At 32.1% G+C, this 17,095-nt stretch overlaps 1 protein-coding gene across 2 annotated transcripts in view; it reads left to right on the forward strand.

The window, feature by feature from the left end:
* The window catches only part of LOC129800049 (protein similar), a 151,887-nt gene that overhangs the window by 57,001 nt on the left and 77,791 nt on the right, over positions 1 to 17,095 (forward strand). For both annotated transcript variants that reach the window (XM_055844410.1, XM_055844409.1), the window contains exon 6: positions 7,889 to 8,030. In XM_055844410.1, coding sequence (XP_055700385.1) covers positions 7,889 to 8,030 — 142 coding nt within the window. The remainder of the gene's footprint in view (positions 1 to 7,888; positions 8,031 to 17,095) is intronic.

A 17,095-nucleotide genomic window follows, 5' to 3' on the forward strand; every position in this document is an offset into this window, starting at 1 on the left:
GAAATTTTCTTGAACTAAAAGTTGTACCTAGGCCAGAGAGAACGTTTTTCAGAAACGTATAAGAACAAATTTAATTTCATTTGAAGGGTCTTTACCGGATAATTTTGAAATTGTTTTGCGGGGTTTTTAGTTGGTCATTATTTGATATTAAAAAATAAGTAGTTCCCGGAAACTCTTTTATAAAAGTTTATTAAAAAAATGTGTTTTTCAAAGTCAAAAGGTTAACTGCTCTAGAGAAAATATTTCCTAACTAAATAGGACAAATTTAGGCTCGTTTGAAAGGTCTTTGATTCGCTATCATTTATTGATATTTTGTATTTTATTCACGACTCGTTATGAACCTCTTTGGATATATTAAGAATTACTAATAAAAAATAAAGACTTTTCAAATGAACCCAAATTTGTACTGATCTCTTCAGAAATATGCTCTTTAAATTACTAAAAATTATGGAAAGTATTCAAAGGTATTTAATTATTTTTTAAAAATTGTGGAACTTTTTTTTGTATAGAACATTGGAGCCAAGAGTTCGAGCTTTTCGCAAAGTCTTAGCCACTATGTCATTCTTTTGTCTGAAGCTTTGTAATGCAAACTTGCATCTCCCATTGCTCATTTTTCTCCTTCGTATGAAAAAGTCTTGCAACTGAAGATATTTTGATAAAAGAAATTATATTATATCATATTAAAATACTTTTACCCAGGAGATATGATTGTTTTCAGTACACTGATTTGTGATTCAAAGTCTCCCAATATGTTCTTTGCAGAAGAAGAATAAGAAAAACATATTATTTTGATAATAAGAAATGATGGAAATTTTTTCCAGCGAGCATTGTACCCTATACAAGTAGTATATACGTTCAATGCACCTGACAAATTGGTAGAAACGGTATCATCTCCATCATTCCATCACATGATATTCATCCACCACACATTGCAAATGAGAAATCCTGGTATATAATATTGTAGGAAACTCCACTTTACCTTTCGTCCTTTGGGTGGGATGTGCATTTTCATCCAGAGAGATGTTGGTGCAAATGAATGCACAGTGATGATGAGTTTGAACAAAATGTGGATGTGATAAGAATTTCATTAAGTTTCATGTGGGGGAAGATTATGAAAACATACGAAAAAACTCCTAATTTCATCACTGAATCCCTTGTACAGCTCAAGAAGCGATATATGCGGGGGTGGATTTAACTTAAGAGTTAGTTTGAGGTGCAAATTGTGCGATTTTATGAGAATTAGCATCAAGATGCATTTTGATAATTACAGTTTGTGGATTTCTTATCAAGAATACCTTGCATGCTAGAAAATTTCAGTAATGTTTTCTTTTTTTATTGGTAATTTTGAAATTGAGTTTTTGTATTTTCTATCAGTGCAATTTATTAATTAAATTTAATTAACTTTCTCCCTGACAAATCTTGAATAATTTGATTGAACGCAAATATATTATTTTGAATTAAATTAAGAAGATGATCTTCGTACAGATGCATCAGGGAGTGCAAATTTACGCATCCGTAGGAAGTTTGTTTTTCATGTTTTATTGAATTTTTCAATTTCTTTTAAGTAAATTTTTTTTTAAAAAATTTATTTTATTGTAGTAAATTTATTCAGCTTTCTTTCCCTTTGGAAACATATTTTTTGAATATACCCGAAAAATGTGTTAGACGATATACAGGATATATTAGCCGACATTTCATCTAAAATAAGTGAAGTAGGTATCGACCATGAAGCTTCGTTCGTCACCCCAGAATTAAATTTTACAATAAGTGTTCCATTAGTAACGATTGCAAAACATTTTGCAAAAAAAAACAATTACTAAAAGAATCGAATGATTTTCAAAAAATCATTTAATTTTGGGATGATGATTCAATCTTCATGGTCGATACGTGCTACATTTATCTTTTATACAAAAATGCCATTGAAAAATTCCTAATAATGATTTTCAAGATTAAAGGTCAAAGGTTCTGTACATGGTGTATTTATGGATTCCGATCAAAATTCCGAAAGCCAAAATCCCAAATATTCAAAATACTAAATGCAAAAGTCCCGAAAGGTCGAAATATTGGAAACTCAAAATCTCGAAAAGCGAGATTCCGAATGTCGAAATCCTGAAAGTGTTACAGTTACTCATACGATTGCACATACGCTTACTGGAGGCAAAGGCAGATTTTCTGGGTTTTGGGAAATTATCTCACACATTGTCCTCTGCATAATTTCGTCACTTTCAGGATTTTGACCAATTCAAAATTTGGCTTTTGGGATTTTGGCTCTTTGGGAGTGTGGCTTGTCGGGATATTGGCTATTCGGGATTTTGAATTTTCGGGATTTCAACCTATTCGGAATATTGATTTTTAGGATTTTATGTCATTGGAATTTTGGTTTTTCAGGAGTTTGATGCATTCGAAATATTGCTTTCAGGATTTCAACTCATTCAGGATTTTGTCTCTTTGGGATTTTGACTTTTCGGGATTTTTGATTTTCCGGATTTTGATTTTTCAGAATTTTGGATTTTCGGGATATTTTTAATTCGGGTTAAAGGCTTTTCGGTGTTTCGATCCATTCGTAAAATTGGCTTTCAGGATTTCGGCCCATTCAGGATTTTGTCTTTTTGGGATTTTAAATTTTCAGGATTTTTGTGATCGGGATTTTGTTTTTGCGGAATTTTGGATTTCGGGATCTTGGTTTTTCGTGATATCGGCAATTCGGGCTTTCGGTTTTTTGGGGTTTCGACCCATTTAGAATCTTGGCTTTCAGGATTTCGACTCATTCAGGACTTTTTCTTTTTGGAGTTTTGAATTTTTGGGATTTTGGCTTTCCGGTATTTTGTTTTTTCGTTATTTTGGATTTTCTGGATATTTGGAATTCGAGTTTTTGGCTTTTCAGGGTTTCGATACGTTTGGAACTGGCTTTTAGGATTTCGACTCATTCAGGATTTTGGCTTTTCGGGATTTTATTTTTGCGGAAATTTGGATTTCGGGATCTTGGGTTTTCGAGATATTGGCAATTCGGGATTTTGGTTTTTCGGGGTTTCGACCCATTTGGAATATTGGTTTTCAGAATCTCGACTCATTCGTAATATTTCCTTTCTAGATTTCGGCCCATTCAGGATTTTGTCTCTTTAGGATTTTGGTGTTTCGGGATCTTGTCTTTTTGGAATTTTGAATTTTAGGATTTTTGCTTTCCGAGATTTTGTTTTTCCGTTATTTTGGATTTTCTAGATATTGGGAATTCGAGTTTCTGGCTTTTCAGGGTTTCGATTCATTCGGAACTGGCTTTCAGGATTTCGACCCATGCAGGATTTTGGCTTTTCGGGATTTTGGATTTTCGAAGTTTCGACCCATTCGGAATATTGGCTTTCGGGATTTCGAGTTATTAAGAATTAAGTCTCTTCAGGATTTTGGGTTTTCGGTATTTTAGCGATCAGGATTTTGACCGGCACTGGTATTTAATGACCGATTGGCTCAAGTTCATATTTATTTCAAAAGTTTTACAAACACAGATCCGAATCGGTTTTAATCGCTTATGAACAGATAACTATTTTTTTTATCTGAAATTCAATAGTATATTACTCCTAATAATTATCCTTATTTTAATTTTCCTGTAAAAATTATGAAATATCAGGCTACGCCAAAAATATTTTTAAAAAAGGAAACTCAAAAGTTTTGAAAAAAAAAGATTAATGTTAAAGATAATAAGAGTTCAGAAATCACAAAAATATATTTTTTCGTTTTGTTGATTTTTGAGTTTTTTTTTTAATCGAATTTAAAATAACGAAGTTGAAAAGATTTTTCGATTTACCTAGTTTTACAACATTTTTAAGAACATAACAACGAAAGTTTTTTTTTTAAATCAATTCTGTCTCAATTTAGTATTAATTCTAAGCGGAGTTCAATAGTTTATGTTAAGTTTTTCAATTTTTGTAACAAAATAAGATAAATTTAATTTAGAAAAAAATAGCTTATTGAACTTAGAAATATGAAAAAGTAAAGAATTGCAAAAATGACTAAATAATTTAATATAAAAAATATGTATGTAATAATAAAAGGTGGTGCAACAGAAAAGTTATAATTCCATTAATATTGTAACACACGGAAAAGAGTCCTTGGGGGAAGTGAGCAGAGGACAAATGTGGGTGGTTTTAGATGGTGCAACGAACTTACAATCCCTGTTTTATAGTATATATTTGGCTTTTGGAGTGAAATGCATATATAAGTATATATATAGAAATATAGTGAACAAACAGCAAATGTTTGTGTATTTTTAGTGTTTTGTATATTACATAACATACATATTAATGTGTTTTTCACTATGGAAAATGCACAAAAATATAAAACACATTTGTTTGTTTGACATTTGTTATGCTATACTCCTTGATGGGAAATGTTGGGATATTAAGTGTACGTAAACGACAAGAAGGGACAAAATTATTTCTGCAATTTCTGCAGATTCTTTTGGACAAAGATGGGATTTTTTTTGTGAGTTTCTTAGACACCTTGAGAGTCCTTTAATTGCTGAAGTGGAAGTTTGAAGCACTGGAGGACAATTTAAAATAATATCTGTACTATTTAATTTGGTTAATTGAGCATTTAATGAAAGGTCCTTTTGTCTTGTATATAGTTTAGTAACAGGGATTGTATTTTTCGGAGAAAGGAAATATCTAACAATTTGTATAGCGTTATACATAGCAAATTCTGTTGCAGATTTTCTTAGACTAGTCTGTGAGTGTTTAGCCAAATACAAAAGGGGGTTAAGGGAAAAGTTTCTCTTGCATGGTCTTCACACTTCATGAGCTTTTTCATCAGCATGAACATGTGAAATCAAAATAAGTTATGTAACGCGTGTGCTTTATTTTTCTGGAGAAAAACTTTTGACTTCTTGGGGTTGAATTGTGGTGTGTAAGGAGAGAGAGAGGGATTGTATCAAAAACAGTATGTTTAGTGTGATTATGAAATTTATCCTAAAGTAACAAGAGTTGTTGCTGCAGAGCAAAATGCACTTCTCATGCTTCTTCTGACGTATATAACACTCCAAAAACTGAAGTTGAAAAGTTTTTTGAGAGAAGAGGTTTTGGGGGAGGGATTAACTGTGAAGGAAATTGGTGAAATGTATTGTATAATTCGCTGTTCAGCAAGGAGAGTTAAATTTATGGATTGGTTAGTTAGCAAAATCTCATTTCTTAGGGATGGTGTGGTTTAAGTTTGGGTGAACAAATGAAGGAAAAGTTGCAACTGTTTTTGTTTGTTTAATAAGTTTAATACACGGATGATGACCTCGACTGTTTTTGAGAAATACCACTTCATGGGTTTGATGAACTCTTTTGGACGGATTTACTTAAAAAATTTTACAAGAGAAATTTATCTAAGATATTTTGACATGCAATTTGCTGATTTTTACCAATTTCTATTGAACCATTTCTTGATTAAATCTATATGATTCTATTGCACTGAATTTATGCTCTTGAAATTATTGAAAATTATACAATTACTTGGAGTAAAATTCAAATATGTGCATAATATACAGCAAAATTTATGGATACAAAACATCAACGTTTTAATTTAACCAATCAATATCACAAAACCAATCAACAAAGCAGTAATATTGCATTGGAAATTCTTTGAAATATGGAGAATTGTCCTCGAAGTTTTTTGACTTTGGATTTGTTGACGAGAAATCTATTCAAAAGTTATTTAAGGATGAATAATAAAGTGTTATACAAGAAATACAATGTAGTGAAAGTAAACTAATTGATTGGGAAGCCAATAAAGATAAATGGAACTCCTTTTGGCCAGTTGCCATATATGACTACCGTGTGATTAATTTTTAAAGTAATTTGAATTGAATAGAACAAAATATTACATAATAGTACAATTTCAATAAAAATGTGTATTAAATAATTTAATTTTTTGAAGTTAAAAGAATCCTTAAGATCAGAGTGATTTCTCTGTCGTTAATTTGCGTTTCGTTTATAAAATTTACAGGGGGTTAAGTCTAAACTGGCTCTATTCAGTAATAACCTTTCGGAGATACAAAGCCACTCCAAAGTCAAGGCGAACCTATTAGAAAATCTTCCGGAAGCCGAAAGTTCAAGTTCACGCACTCATTCGGGTTAAATTCATTAAAAACATACAGTGCCCGCTCTCTAATGGCCTCTACACATTGGGAGAAATTTTTGTCAAAAATAGCTTTTTTGAAGGAAATTCCGTGCAGCGTTGTACGGGGAAACGTCAAATTTCTGTCAAAAACGCAATTTTTGACGAAAATTGCTCCCAATGTGTAGACGCCTTAATCCGGATCGGCGTAATCCGGACTAGTTATCGACGGTTACATTTAAAATAATTTTGAGGTCATGTATGCATGTTTGTTCAGCAATGAAAATGAATTATCCTGTGATGTTTTTGCTTAATTAATGAAATATAATAGCATAGAATTTTCTAATTATGTGTTTTTAATTTTCTTTAAAACTTTTATTTTTATTCTACAAAAAAATCTTGTATTATATTTTCGAGACGTTGAACAAATTCAAGAAATTCATCCGGATTACGAAGCGGACATCTGTCATATTGTGTCCCAATCATCAGGATTACAAAGCGGGCACTGTATTAAAAAATTAATTAAGAAACCGAATTAGCGTCAAAATAAGTTTGTTATAGTAGCGTTTGGACCATTGACGTACATGTTTTATTTGACGTTTATTCGGTTTTAACGGCTCTTGCACGCCTTTGGTCTACTGCAGAGGTGTGCAAGAAACCGTTGAAACCGAATTAACGTCAAAATAAGTTTGTTATAGTAGAGTTTTGACCATTGACGTACATGTTTCATTTGACGTTAATTCGGTTTCAACGGTTTTTTGCACACCTCTGGTCTACTGTACAATTTATTACTGAACTGAGCTGTCAGTGCAAGGATGGCATGATAGTATGCGAGCAATTCTTAATAGGTGGTACGATAATTTTAATTTTGAGAGTATTTCTCGTGGATTTTCCACAAATATCTGATTCTTCTTTGTACATAATAAAATGTGTTATTGAGGTACATGAATTCTTATTCTTTTTAATAAATAGAAAATGTACTTACTGGCATGTTAGTAGAGATATCGTCGGTTCCGAAGAAGACTATTGTAAGTCTACTTACAGTAGTATAAAAAGATAGTATCATTGGGTGCAGAAACCTTAGATCTACATCCCCACAAAATTTTATATTGATCAAGATATTCCTGGAAAAGTTACAAGAAAAAAACTGAAAATCAGCCTGCCCGATTATCGAGTTTTTAGTCCACAATTTTACTGTAAATAACTTAAAAGTAGCGTTAACCAGAAGATATTCAATGCGTAAGTGTAATACAATAGTTTCGAAAGTTAAAAATATATAAATTCCAGTGAAATTAATAAAAATAAATTTTAGCTGTCAAACTTTAAACCTCTCTCCTGAAAAGTCGCATTTTAGACTTACAATAGTCTTATTCGGAACCGACGATATACTATCAACTGTCAAGTATTACTATTACTGTCATGACTATAATGCCAGTGAGGATAAAAGAGAATTTGAATGGAATGAGTCAGGGTGGTCAAGGCCATAACGAATTATTTTTTGACAGTTGTGACGTCAAATCGTTTTTTGACAGATGGCATGCTTACTGGCGTTACAGGAGAATCAGTGTCAAATCAAATAGTAAAAACTTTTTAGTTTTCGCGGTTACAAACACAGTTTAATTTTCGTAAAATATGAATAACTGTCTTCGACAAAGAAGATTAACTTAAGAAAAAAATCTTTGAAATATAAAGCTTTGATTGATTTTTCGTTCAACACGTTTTATCATCTGATACGGCAATCACAGTTTATTAATTTCCCAACCCTTTTTTTGCTTTTCCTTTCATGTAACTTGTGCAGTGCTTAGCAAAGGACAAATGGAAACGAGTGGATATCGTTTTCTAGCTCGCGCTGGGGGATACGTTTGGGTGGTGACTCAAGCAACGATTGTCTATGATAAGCAGAAGCCACACAGTGTCGTCTGTGTAAACTATGTGATCAGGTGAGTCTGAAAATAAACTTATGGATTAAAGTGGCTTTTGAGTTGCAAAACTTTCATTTCAAATCCTCATGAAGTGGCCAGGAGGTGGTTTAGAAAGGGGAAGAAAGTGAAAAAAAAGGGAGACAGAGAGATTTCATCTCTGTGAATGATTATTTCAATGATGTCATAAAATTTTCTTCTCAATCTGGGATGCAGTACAAAAACGTCATAAATTTCGTCTGTTGCAATCCTGGATTTTGTTAAAGGTTGAAATGTATATAATACAAACAATGAGACATTGCAAAAATATCCTTTTTTTCCATGAATTGAAAAAATAAAAGTGGAAGAGACAGAGAAGGATATTAGGGGATTAATCTGTAAACTATATTTCTCATATAGACATGGTGGAGTATTTTAAGCTCTTTCCTTTTTAATACTTTCTTTTTTTTTATTGTTTGGTGTGAGAAGTTGTCTCTGGGGGAAAATTGTGAGCAATCGTATGTGAGGCGTGTGAAAAGCAATTTCGATTAAATTCGTCCCCAAACGTTAAGTTACGAAATAAGAAGAAAAAAAAGCTAGATATCGACATTTTTCTCGTTTGACTTTTCGTATCAAATAAAATGCACTCCTTTCGTGTCAATGAAGTCATAAAGAATACTAGTTTATGGGTTTTCCTTATCATTCGGAGAGACTATCACTACTGCCATGGACTATTTTAACAAGGGGGGGGGTATGAGAAAGTATTTTTATGGGTGCAAATACCCAAGGCGCACATTTTAAATTATAGTGCTAACACTTCAAAAATTCTGCTGTGTTCAATTTCGTCCATTTTAATATAAATTTCATCAAGAGAAATTTGGAATGATGAAAAGGGGTGTGGGAGTGTCTTCTATGAAGTGTCTCTTCTTCTCTTCATTTGATTTTATTACTCAATCAACACTTGAATGAATATTCCTTTTAATACGTCTACTGGTGCATGCGTCAATTTCTTTTCTTCACTTTACATACATATATTTAAGTATATATAGTTTTATTCGCCGTAATCAAATTCCAGTGGATTTTTGTTAAAAGGAAACGGCTCATATAGGATTATGGTACAATAGATATCACACCATACATAATATTATATGCTTTAGTGAAGAAATGAAAAAGAGAACCTGCACAAGAAACAAAGTTTTTTTTTCTCTCTAAAATATAAAAGATTTCACTCTGATTTTCTTCACAACAAAAATCAAATCCAATTCATTGTATGCTACTTTTTCATGCTGAATCCTTTTCGAGAAATTGTACATAGATTTTACAATTTATATCAATGAATGTGTGTGTGTGTTTTCCTTTGTCGTGAAAAATACTTTATTTTGTGGCGAAGAACTATGAGAGGAGACATTTCCATTATGGTTTAATCAAAATTTAGTTTCTATGCTCAACTTAAAGTCTGTTTAACACCCTTAATCATGATGTATGGAATATGTTCATTCCGGGAATAAGGGGGTTGATCCTCTAGCTCGAAGAAGGGTTTCCTGCTTGAGAAATTTATCAGTTTAAAAATGGTCCATTTTCTCAGTGATAAATTGGGAGTAGTAAATAATTTTGGGTGAAAAAGACGACTGAAAAGAATAATGGACATAATATTTTTATTTGGTCATTAATTTGAAAATTTTTGGGTTATGTCTGGTCTAACCTAAAAAATCAAGACAAATTTGATGTAGGGTAATTTTCGAGATTATATAGGGTAAAAGGAACGTCTATTGACACTTTAAGAACTCGTGTCAGCACCTATTGACACCCTACTCTGTACCATTTGGGATACAAAATTTGAACATCTCTGTTTATAGTAAAAGGTATATTACAGAAAGAACGTTATATTACTTATATTTTACTAGATACATTAAATAATTTTCAACATTTCGACAAAAGAGTCAATAGGAGTTCCCTGTCGAACAGACGTTCCTCCGTCCCTAGTTATTAAAATTTTGAATTAATTAAATTCTAATCTCAAAAACACAGAAGATCTTGAGAATAGTTCTGAAAACGTAAAATTCGGAAAAAAACATTGCAATTTTTGACCAATTTGCAATTTTACTGAATATAATCTTAAAAACAAAGAATAGTTTGGAAAGTAGTAGTTCCTTAATTTGTTTAGGTTAGTGAAACAATTTGGACCTAAAAGTTTATCACATTTGAATGGTTTTTTGTTTTGAAATTATATTGAACTTAAAAACTTGAGAAGTTCTAACCTTGAAAAATACCTTCCGAAGTTTCTACATAAAGTCATTAAATTAATTAATTAATGTGTCAAGGGCCTTTTCGATTCGGTATAGTGTGAACACAATTCCCATAATAACCTCCTTGTGGTTATAATGAAATTTGTGGTTATGTATCTCATATAGCATATCTCATAAAATATTCATGCCTCTTATAAGTTGACCATTAGAACATTTTGAAGTTAAGAAATCAACGGAAAAGGTGCAGATTTTTTTGTTTTTTGTATATCAAAAGAAGCTTTATTTCAAGAGAGCTTTTTCACAAAAGGGTTACCAAAGGGAAACAAATTAGAGCAAATTCTTGCAGTGTTGCTAGAAGGGCGAATTAAAAAAAAAATGGCGGTGCCCCAAAGTAGAACTTTCCTACAATAGACAGATATAATCTAACACTGATTATTTAATTATATACAGAATTCTTCTTCATCTTCTCTTTAAATTTTGTTTTAGGGTCAGGAAGTCACTTGACATATACACAGCCCTATATTTACAGAATAAACTTGGTCCCAAAAATCTGGAAGGGTAGCTTATTGTGTTTCGTTTGAATAAAATCCTAATTCATTAAATATGGATAATTTAATTGAGGTTATGTTCACGTTTTTTAATTGATTATGTTTTTTTTAAGAATTTAATGACTTAGAAATTTATGGTTATTCTTTTACAAAGGATATGAACGAGCCTTTTATTTGAGCTTAAAATTAGCAAAAGTTCTCATTGTGAAATTGGTCATATTTACGATAAAGATTTTTAAGAGATTGGTAAATTCGTTACCATCCCTAAAGCTTATTTTGTAAATTAATTTTGCAAAGTGTGAAATTTCATAAATGTATTTATTTGCGTTTTAAATGAACAAAATTTAACAGTTGATGCCACGGATAATTATGGCTTTCTGATTATATTGGACATATTTTAAATATTTCAGTATTATGAGATTACTGTTGTTTTTTTCAAGGAAAGTACGTTGGATGAAATTGAACACAAACTTTTCGTCTGACACAGGGAAGGGCGACTTAGTGTTAAGGCTTTAATTAACACTAGGATTAGACATTATTTTAGGCCCTATCATTAAGATCTGTTTGGTAGGCCCTAAATAAGGACTGAATAGTGATATGTTTTATTTGACAAGTGTGAACGATGTAACACTTTAGACAAGCAAAAATCATTATACGAAACATAAATTCACATAATTATTATAATTTATGATCTCTACCAAAATTACTATGAATATTCCATCTTGTCTGTGGCAAGGGAAGTGAGCAAAACATGGCTGCCAACACAATTTTCATAGTGCCAATGCTCACCGCTATGAGCGGGAAACAGTGTCCTTCACGTATATTTTCTAACACTGAGAAAAATCCGAAAAAGTTAAAATAACATTCCGGAAATGTTTATTTTATCCTGCAGTTTTGATCCGAAATCGGTGTAAATATTATACTTTTTAGGTGCATTGGGGGTTAAAGTTACCCTTTTTCATGTTAATTTTACCCTTGAAAAGGTGTGAAATTAACATTAATAAATATTGATATATTTTTACACCTAAAAAGTGTTAAATTTATGAGGAAAAAAGTTAATCGCACCCCCGTTTTTTTTTCTCAGTGAAGGCCTCTTTTCTATGGGAGCTTCTTAAAAGTAATGACATGATAGATATAGGATAGGTCAGGCTTTAATTCACGTTTACTTGGTCAGACGTATTAGCAAAATATAACAGTTAAAACCGCAAAAGAATCACTGAATTAGATGGGGTTTCTTCACTGAGAAAAAAAGAGGCTGCGATTAACTTGTTTTCGTCATAAGTTTAACACTTTTTGGGTGTAAAAATATATCAACATATTTTAATGTTAATTTTACACCTTTTAAGGGTAAAATCAACATGAAAGAAGGGTAACTTTAAACCATAATATACCTAGAAAGGGTAATATTTACACTGTTTTCGGATCAATACTGCAGGGTAAAATTAACATTTCCGGAATGTTATTTGACTTTTCGGATTTCTCTCAGTGTTAGGGCCACGTTGGTATTCTAATCTTTTGATATTCCACATCATTTTAATAAAGACAATACGTTGAGTACCATATTAGAAGAAATACAAAAGTTTGAACTGTAGGGGAAGTGAGGGATGCTTCGCACGCGCGAGCCTTCGAACAATCCGAGTTTTCTCTTTGTTTGAAAAGTGCTAGTCCCTCATTTCTTAGGCATTAGATAGATAATCATAAACCTCATCTTCACCGCAAAAATAAGCAACCTAGTCCTTCTTTCCTAGGTTCTAGAATCACAATTGCAAAAATTTTCTAAAATGGGAAATTTTGATGACTCACATTTCGTGTGATGTCTCACAGTTAAATTGATTTTCAGAAATAATCACTTACACCAATAGATGAAGGGTTAATCTGGGTTGATATTTACGTAATATTTTTTGCATCGGAGGAAAATTATTTTCCGAGTGGCGAAAAAATTCTAAATACTGCACTGCGTATTGGTTCAACCACTGAAAGTGTTATGGTTCGCCAACTCATCAGGTTACTCCAGCAGCTTAAAATCACAAGATAACCTCAAAGAGAAAAACAAAGGAAAAGAAAGATGAAGAAAAGACAGCTGATAAATTTTTAGGGTCGTCACATTTAAAAGTTTCACATTTATTCTGTCGATTTTTCGACATAAATTTGCAAGAAAAACAGTGCTTCAGAAAAATTAGAAGAAAACTATTTTAGATACCTTCTTTTAGTGAAATAATGGTTTCCGTGGATTCGTGGAACTTGAATCTAATAATCGGTTAATTATTTTTAAATGTGAGCAAGAATTATTCCAGGAAAAAATGCAATGACGAACCTTAACAACCCATCGTGCGAATCTTGCCTTCACAGGCAAGGTTCGCACAAATCATCATACTTTTTTCATTTTCCTGTCCAGGAAAAAGAAAAGATTTTACGGCAGTGAATGAGACACGCATAGAAACTTAAAAGACCAGAGATTCTTGTGGTATAGCGCAATTGATTGTCCATTTTACCGTTCAGCCAGAAAAAAAATCTTGAATATTAACTTCCAAAAAGCGTGCGAACCATCCCTCACTTCCCCTAGATATTGCTTACTTGAGGTGTTTTATTGATGTAATACATATTACTTATGATGATGAGTATTTTAATGACTTGTAGCGCCATTTCATTTTACACCTTTAAAGTTAAAATGTTATATAGAATTACAGAGATGAATCAACAAAGTAATTTATATAAAAGAGTGTTTCAAATTTTATGGTTATTAGCGACTACAGTGCCAATTGTCTACGTCTATTAATATACGAAACTCGTGTGTTTTACAAACTTTGGATTATAAAAATAGGAGTGTGATTTGAAGTAAAAATTTTCGAATTTTTCAAAAATGCAGAATTTTACTCTTTATTTATTTATATATTAAATTATTAAGAAAAACTTATTATGAAATTTTTTTATACAATACCATGAAGATTTGAAATGAAAAGCTTTGCAACTAAACCATCTCGCTTGCAGAATTATTGAATTGATCTCACAATACTTCCTAGAACTATCTCAATGTGATATCAACAATGTTGGTTGTACTAATTTTGAAAAAAGGCATTCGAATCATAAACTATTCTATAATAGCAATATAGTGATATTGAAAATTTTCCATTATCTCTCAAATTCTTCCTATTTATTTGTTTCTTTTTTTGTAAGTGTAAATGATTGTCAATATAGTACAACATGGAAAGTGTGGAAAATTATACAATGATGGCTTTTTTGTGCACAATGCTGTCCCCACATAATTTGAAAGTGAAAAAAAAAAAACAGTGATTTTGTGTTGCGTAGTCACGCAAAGTAGCATGTTTTCACATTCCCATTCTATCTGTTAAGTTGTGAAAGAAGAATAGCCTTTTTTCTTTGGTTAAAAAAAATGAAAGACCAAGATAAGGTCAAGTTCAAGGTGTTAAACACTCAGTAATCTCTATGTTACATCCATTAAAAGCTATCAATGGACCATTTTTACATGGAATATATTCCATTATTAATTATATAATTGTGCTCTACTTGAGTAAGTTGACAAGGAAAATATTGTGCGGTGTCATAAGAAATTATTATACTAAAAGTTTGATCATGAATGAAACTAATAGAAAATGGTGTGTAATGCAATGTTATTTAATTTTCAACAATTAACATATTCTTCTAACTTGTTTAATTATAGTCTATGAGATTTCATAGTGTTGATCTGTTTTTATTTTTACACGACAATGAACAATTTTAATTGTTTCAAATGCAAATTTATCTCTATAGACATTTAATTGAGATTTGTGATTTTGAGAGGTTTAATTGTTTTATGAGAAGTAGGGAAACTCTGAGGCGCATACCGCTCTCTAGCAATCGAATGGGCTTGTGGATTTTGGGCAAACTTTCAGAATGTGCCATGGATGTTTTGAAACAGCAAAGTTGTCAGAGATTAAAAAAGTCCATGCTTTATTTAACTTGTGAATACTGATATCTACCAGAATCTTTGGAATAACTCAAAAGATTTTAATAGAATCTCAAATGGAATGAATGGAATCTATTGCCAAATCCTTAGATAATCCTGATGATCAGTTAAGGACTTTTGAGAGTTTTGTGGATTGATAGAATTAGGACTTTGGGTGAAAAGTGGTGAGCTTATTCTCCTTTTTTCCTTGGGAAGAAGAGAAAATCAAATCTGTCATAATGAACTTTAGTGACGTTTCACCCTGAAGGAATTTTCTGGATATTTTCCAGACACTTTTTCCGGAATTCTTTGATTGTTGTTGGAGATAAGGTCTTTGTTCAGGAAGAATTAATCTGGGAATTCTTTTTCGGATTGAATTTGATGAAAATTTCTAAGGAAGGAAGGATTATGAGGGTAATGAATGTGGAAAATGATCGATAATCGTTTTTATAACCCTTTTTTGAGGATGTTTCTTTAGATTTTAATTTATCCCAAAATCTTAAAGAGTTCAGCAGATCCTTAGAGGTTAAATGATTACTGAATTTGTTCTTTTAATTAATATTAACGTCTGTTCCTGACATTCTGACTAAATGAGAGAGAGAACCAGGAAATGTCCATATGACTAAGGTAATCCGCGTGCATTAAAGAAGGGAAATGCGTCCCGGAAGGAATCTTCTCAATATCATAAACACATTGACATATGGAATAATTGGGGGTTACTGAGGGGTAAAAAAGTATTCTTAATCAGTGAACCGTATGTGGCAGACCTGTTCCCTCCCTGGAATTCACAAAATACCGTCTTAACTTATTAAAAGAATTACACATGAAGGATACATTAGATTTGCGCGGAAGATCAGAATACCGAATTGCGTGGAAGACCGACACAAATTTTCATCATTAGTTACTTTCTTGAAAAAAAAAAAAAAAACCTACAAAGGGCTGAGGGTTATAGTAAGAATTTAATGGTCAATTTAATTCCGTCTGTATGACTTTTAAACAGTTTATACGATTTTCGTTAAAAATTGTCATTTTGACTGAATTTTTACATTTCCCATAAACACGATTTTCTTCAAAATAAAAGAGTATTTTTTCTCGAGAATTAAATCCAATATGTTGATACCCTTAAATAATGAAACTTGCATAAGCAACTTGCTTTGAAATGACAAGTATGGATCTCGGTGAAAATCCCGAAAGCCAAAATCCGGAATACCAAAATACTGAAAAGGCCAAGACTCCCAATTGTTTAAAACCCAATAGGTCAAAATTTCGAAATGGATCAAAATCCCGAGTGGGTCAAAATCTTGGAAAGTCGAATTTCCGTATGCCAAAAACTTAAAAGGGCTAAATTCTAGAAAGCCAACATCCCGAACGCCAATCTCCGGAATGCTAAAATCCTCAAAATGCTAAGATTTCGAATTATTTATATCCCGAAAGCATTGTCTTTGGATCTAAAGACAGATCCAAAGACAATGCCGAAAACCAAAATTTCGAACGACAAAATTCCCAAAAGCCAAAAATCTTGATAGGGTCAAAATCTCGAAAAGCCAAAAGCCGGAGAGGGTCAAAATCTTGAAAAGTCAAACTTCCGAATGACAAAAACTTGAAAGGGATAAAATCGCGAAGTTTAAAATCCCGAAAGGGCTAAAATCCAGAAAGCCAAAATCCCTAAAAGCCAAATTCCAGAACTTAGAATCTCAAATGTGTTAAACTTCCAAAAACCAAAATCTGGAATTGGTCAAAATTCCGAAAAGCCAAAATCCTGAAGTAATAGTATCATAACTACTCCGACAAGGAGGGGCTAATTCTGAAGGGAACTTTTCTGTGTTTTTGGGAAATTACACTACACATCCTTCGTATAATTTCGTCCCTTTCAGGGGATTCCTTTTTGGATTTAGGCTCCCGGAATTTGGCCGGCATCGACCAAATAGAGGGAAGTGGGGCACCTTTGAATCTGGGATTTTTAGCTTATCAATCTGTTTGTGCAGCTAAATTATATCTAAGGCTCAAATTTATTTAAAAATAGGTGAAAAATCCCAATTTCCAAGGTGCCTCACTTTTAAAGATGCCCCACTTCCCCCAATCGACAAAAGCTTCTTATAGTTATCGTATTTGATTTTACATAATTCGTTCAGAATACTAAAAGAAATCGATAGATGCCCGTGCCCAGTCTATCGCAAAGGCTCGATAAGTGAGAATTAACTTCAAAATACTTCTCATTCTTATAATACGAATACTGCCAGAATTTACTTAAGTGCCATCAGTGAGAGAGGAGAATGAATGAACTGAATTTTATGAGGATGAGATATTTAGGAAAATGTCTTGGTATGCTTTTTCGAATGGTCTCAAAGTCTCATTCAGCCGTTTTGTAAG

Source organism: Phlebotomus papatasi, chromosome 1, assembly GCF_024763615.1.
Source record: "Phlebotomus papatasi isolate M1 chromosome 1, Ppap_2.1, whole genome shotgun sequence".
In the NCBI taxonomy this organism is placed as follows: Eukaryota; Metazoa; Arthropoda; class Insecta; order Diptera; family Psychodidae; genus Phlebotomus; species Phlebotomus papatasi.